This window comes from Helianthus annuus, chromosome 7 (genome assembly GCF_002127325.2).
Source record: "Helianthus annuus cultivar XRQ/B chromosome 7, HanXRQr2.0-SUNRISE, whole genome shotgun sequence".
Lineage (NCBI taxonomy): Eukaryota > Viridiplantae > Streptophyta > Magnoliopsida > Asterales > Asteraceae > Helianthus > Helianthus annuus.
The window spans coordinates 93,718,950-93,724,745 of NC_035439.2; the positions used below are offsets into that span (position 1 = coordinate 93,718,950).

Sequence of the window (5,796 nt, forward strand, 5' to 3'; positions counted from 1 at the left end):
TGGTCAAGTTATTATGTGACAGTGTTGTGACGATGATGTAACGATGAGTTTAGTTAACCCACAACACATAGTTTTAGAGTTCAGGTGCTTTGTTCAAGCAAGTTTGTATTGATTCACATCAGCGTTGTAACGGTCATTCGAATGATTGAACCTAGGACTGCAAACGAACCAAACGAACACGAACAAGACCTTGTTCTTGTTTGTTTGTTAAGAAATATGTGTTCGCGAACTGTTCACGAGATTTTATGTTCGTGTTCGTTTGATAAGGAAATGAACTTGTTCGTGTTCACTTGTGTTTGTTTACTAATTTTAGACAACGGACAAAAACGAACGTCGACGAACACAAATAGAAATAGACGAACACAAACAATCGTTCATAAACAGAATATATAATACACTGACACTTATTAGATATTTAATTTGTCAGAATTTTGAAGTATTTAAATAAATACAAAAAAAATTAAAAACACTAATGAACTATCAAACACAATCGAAACACGTTACCAAACGTTCACGAACATAAACGAACGAACACGACCTCTGTTCATGTTTGTTCATTTAACTAAACGAACGAAATTTCTTGTTCATGTTCGTTTGTTTAATAAACGAACGAACACAAACAAACTTACCGCCGAACGGTTCACGAACTGTTCGCCTAACGTTTGGTTCGTTTGCAGCCCTAATTGAACCATAATCTTCCCGTTCAGTCTTCATTGGATTACATGATCAACTTGAAATGCAATTTGGGTATTTTGTATAAACATACGCAGAATTGCATCTAGTATTTGTATAAACATGTCATCATCTAAATAAGGACCATGTATACATTAACATAATAGAACTGGACCATAATGTGCTAGCATGCACACAACTCTAATAAAAACACAAATTATGTGTCATATGTAAATAATCATTGTTATAAGTAAGGATAAAATACAGACCTGACACAAGTAAATATAACAATGAAAACAAACTTCAGAAGATAAATCCGGATAGTTTTTTCAGGTAAAAAAAATGTTCAAAATTTGTAACATAACTTAGAAAAACAACACCTGCAATTTGTTACAATTATTTTGGGAGGGAGAAACTAACCTCCGTCATTAAATCATCTCTGAAGAAGATCAAATCCTACGATTAAACTTACGAGCTTACATGATGCTGTTCGCGCATATAGATATGAATAAATGCATCTATAAAGAGAAAAACGCGTATGCGATTAACAAAATCTAACATGACCTCCTATGTTTGAGGACGAGAATGCATATGAAAACTTGCACTGTTGACAAAGGCCTGCATATGGAAAAAAGAGCAACAGGAGTTAATAAAAACATGTAAAATAGTTAGTGAGGTTAGTTTGATTTCAAAAGGTGTACGGCGGTTAAGGTCCTGGAAGCCGAGAGAGCTAGCCTTACATAGGCAAGGCGTATGGTGTTCATATATATATTTATAAAATAATTACAGATAATATCTTTCCTACCAAAATCCTTAAACGATCAGAAATAAAAAAAAAATACTAAAAAATACATACAATCTAATGATATAAAAAGCATCATCTCTATGCTATGCAGTTATAGCGGTCCAAAATTGAATAGCGGTCAAGGTCCGCTATATGATATATAGGTTATAGCGGTGGTATAGCAGTGATATAGCGGTAATTTTTATACCATGCATAATTTATGTATTTATATATATATATATATACAAATATATCTTTGAAAAATATTAATAGTAATATCAAAATTCATAGTAATATCATTCCATTATCAAAAACCTGTCGCAAATCTAACATAATTTAAGAATTAACACAATCAAACACCTACCTGTGTTACTGTGTTGCCTCATTCTAGTGCGTTACTACTATAACCGCTATATAGGTTTCCAAATAGCGGTATTTAGCGCCGCTAATAGCGGAACCGCTATAGGCCCCGCTATTTGGACCGCTACACACCCTGAGGTCCGCTAACCGCTATAGCACCGCTATTGACTGCTTAGTCTATGTAAAATATTAATAGTAATATCAAAATTCATAGTAATATCATTCCATTATCAAAAACCTGTCGCAAATCTAACATAATTTAAGAATTAACACAATCAAACACCTACCTGTGTTACTGTGTTGCCTCATTCTAGTGCGTTACTACTATAACCGCTATATAGGTTTCCAAATAGCGGTATTTAGCGCCGCTAATAGCGGAACCGCTATAGGCCCCGCTATTTGGACCGCTACACACCCTGAGGTCCGCTAACCGCTATAGCACCGCTATTGACTGCTTAGTCTATGTAAAAGTGTACAACTAAAGAAACTCCAGGCACAAGATGCATGAACCACCCCCGGAGCCTAGACGCAAAGTGCTTAAAACTTTTTCCTAGGTAGACAAAGCTCGCTTTTTAAAGCAAGCTAATTAGTGCTCTTAACAATCACTAAATACTTATATAAAAGGATAGTATCATGTATACCCCGCAAAACTATAAAATCTATGTTGTCAAAGACACAAGGCACATGGACCTCGCCCGGAGCCTAGCTGCAATGCGCTTAAAAAGCGAGGAGCATAGTATAAAATTACCACTTTTAGGGGTGTTAGACATGTTTAGGCTTGTTTAGGGCTAGTTTAGGTTGATTCCAGTCTTGTTTAGTGCTAGTGTAACTATTTCAGAGTTCAGACTTGTTCAAACGATTTGTTACCAAAAATCGGGATAACATTTTTCATAAAAAAATAGTAGCATTTGAGGCATTTCGTCTAATAAAGAGTGTTCATGAAGGTAACAATTGTGGCCCATTTATAGGTGATGGTATATGAGTCGACTTGGATAACTGGATTGTATTTAATCTATTGTGAAAGATCGGCTTGATCGAAAGTCCCCAAAGTATATTCAACATTTGTTTTCCAAGCATGCCGGTCAACCCAAACCCGTTCAAGCCAAACCACCCCTCTTGCCACCTCTACCTACTCTAAAGTGGTTTTCTAGCATGATACATTTTACCCCTAACTAACTATGAGTATCTCCAAAAAAATTATCAGAGGAAAAATGCACATATTTTAAAACCCTAAAACTCAGGGGTGTTCACTGCCGAGTGCAACCGAATTTGTTAAAAAAATGCATGCTGAACCACTAACTACAGATTCAAGAAATGACAAACCAAACCGACTGAGTTGGGTGGGCCAGCCTGACGGCTTCAGCTGTTTGTCGATATGACCATTTGGAGGATTCGTTGGCCGTTCAAAAAAAATTTGTTTACTTCCTTTAAATCGCTACTTTGTATTCCAATTTTATAATGGTAAAGATGCTTCATTAATATAACATATATACATAACTAAATACTCCAAACATAAAAAAATAAAAAGAAACTAATAACAATAATAAAGGTTAAATGGCACATTCCATTGTTCCAAAATTCAAAACACCAGCCAGACCAATAAACCGCCAAAGCTTAAATCTCAAACCAGCATAGCTTCTACGATTGAGATGTTTCAGATCGGTTTAAACAGTTTGTGAACACCCCTACCTAAAACCTTTATTTTCAGGGTTCACCCAGGCGCGCACCTAGGCCCACTTTTCAGTCCCGGCGCAGCCTTCTCGCCTCGGGCCAAGCCCAATATATTTCGGCCAAAAATCATCTGAACAGGTCTCAAACAATTATACATTTATACCAACCTTAAACAACCCTGGAATCAACCTAAAGAAGCCTAAAACATGTCTAAAACCCCTAAAAATTGTATTTTTACATATACACCTCGCTTAAAAGAGTTGCGCCTTTGCGCCTTGAGTGCGTCTTACACCTTCGACAACTATGCCTAAAACTACAAACATCTGGAAAATATATACTTAAACCACTTGTTATATACTGTAATGCCAATGATCACAAATCATTCTAACAATCCAAATAACAAAAAACAAATCATTTAAAACAAAATTACCTCATTCCATAACAACTTTAGCCCCAATAGCCTTCATCTTCTCAATAATCTTCTCAGCTTCCTCTTTAGCCACACCTTTCTTCAACAAAGTAGGAGCCTTCTCCACCAACTCTTTAGCCTCCTTCAACCCCAAATCAGTAAACGTCCTCACCTCCTTTATAATCTTTATCTTCGACCCACTATCAAACCCCCCTTCAAGTTTCAAATCAAACGCCGTTTTCTCCTTCACCGCCGCCGCCGCTGCCCCGCCCTTCGCTGCTGCACCTCCGCCGCCGGTCTTCAACCCCATCCCCGGCATCATCACCGCCATTATCGGCATCTGGTTTATACCCATTTTCTTTCGCATAACCTCTGTTAAGTCTGCTGATTCTAACAGCGTTAGATTCATGAGCTCGTTGACTATTTCGGACACCCGATTGGATGGGTTTTGATTGGATTGTTGTGGGGTGGAACATAATGGTCGGATTGTGTGGAAATGGGGGTGTTTTTTGGGGTGTGTGAGGGTTTGGGTGATTCGTTTGTAGATGTGTTTGTTCATGGTTTTAGTGGGGTGTGATCATGGAAGATGGTGATCGGAAATTTGAGGGTTTTAGAGGAGATTTATGGGAACGACGGCGATAGGGGTTTCAAGATTTGTGGTGAAGGTTTTAGAGGTTGTAGAAAGTTAAAGGGGGTGGTTTTGTGTTTGGGGAAAGACTAGGGGTGCATGTTTAGTTTATTGTTTTTTTTAAGGTGCTAGTTGAGATTTTTAGTGGTTACGTTAGGCTACTTAGGGGGTGTTTCGCCTAGCTTTTTTAACAAAGCTTATAGCTTTTTTTAGCTTTTTTTTTTATAAAATAAGCTTAATTTGATGTTTGGTTCAGCTTTTTAAGCTTATGCTTATTAGCTTATATAAGCTAATTTGAAGTAGCTAAATTGATGGTTTTTTAGCTTATTTGAAGAATCTTCTTTGTGTAAGGGCAAATGATATAAAATAAGATATAAACTAATCCAAACACTTAAAAATAGCTTATCGAATGATAGAAAATAAGCTATAAGCTACTTTAAAATATAAGCATAAGCCAAAAAATAAAAGCTAGGCCAAACACCCCCTTAGTGTGGGAGGAGGGTACTCTTTAAAGGATACTCCGTCATGTACAATAGGTGTGAGGATAGGGCAAAGGGGATGAACCTAATGAAATGGAGGATGAACCATATATATATATATATATATATAGAGAGAGAGAGAGAGAGAGAAAGTGTAGAATACAAATAGCCTAATCCTGCATTACGTACGTGATATCATGGTCGTACACGTGTCCCTGATTCATGTTCCTCTCCTAAGGTTAAATCAGACAATTCATTCAATTAGCTGAGGGCAAATTAGTCTATTCATTCAATAATCAGATCACGAGAAGTTCGTTACACCACTATCCCGGTAATTATGATTCGTATCAGTTTCAAATTTTCATAATTCTCAAAACAATACACTGCAGTTTCGTTATTGTGCGTTAGGGTTTGAATCGGTTGTTGTTTTCAATGGATCCACAGAGCAGTACTGGACGGAATAAAGACGTTGAGTTTGAAGATGCTCGATCGGTTGGTGATCACGTTCAATTGTCTGCTTATCAGAGAGTTACGATTGATGAAGTTATAAATCCTAATTCTACGAATGCAAATGCAAATACAAGTGGTGTAAATGAGTGTTCCAATAGTAAGTTTGTTAATTCAGATCTTTAAATTGTTTAATGTCAGATGTTTTGTGTAATCGTTTAACGATTTTTGTATGATTATAACTGATTGGAAGGTTTTCAATGTTATTAGAGGATAATTGATATACATGCAAAGTGTTTAAGTTCGCATGTTATGAGTCTAACAATTCGCATGCGAAGTTAAACCT

At 36.7% G+C, this 5,796-nt stretch overlaps 1 protein-coding gene across 1 annotated transcript; it reads right to left on the reverse strand.

Annotated features, from left to right (window-relative positions):
* Positions 1-971: 971 nt before the first annotated feature.
* LOC110867932 (50S ribosomal protein L7/L12) lies at positions 972-4,604 on the reverse strand. The gene is made up of 2 exons (XM_022116989.2): positions 3,918-4,604; positions 972-1,290 (listed from the first exon to the last, which is right to left on the reverse strand). The coding sequence occupies exon 1, from the start codon at positions 4,453-4,455 to the stop codon at positions 3,919-3,921; it is 537 nt and encodes a 178-aa protein (XP_021972681.1). The 5' UTR covers positions 4,456-4,604; the 3' UTR covers positions 972-1,290; position 3,918.
* Positions 4,605-5,796: the final 1,192 nt, after the last annotated feature.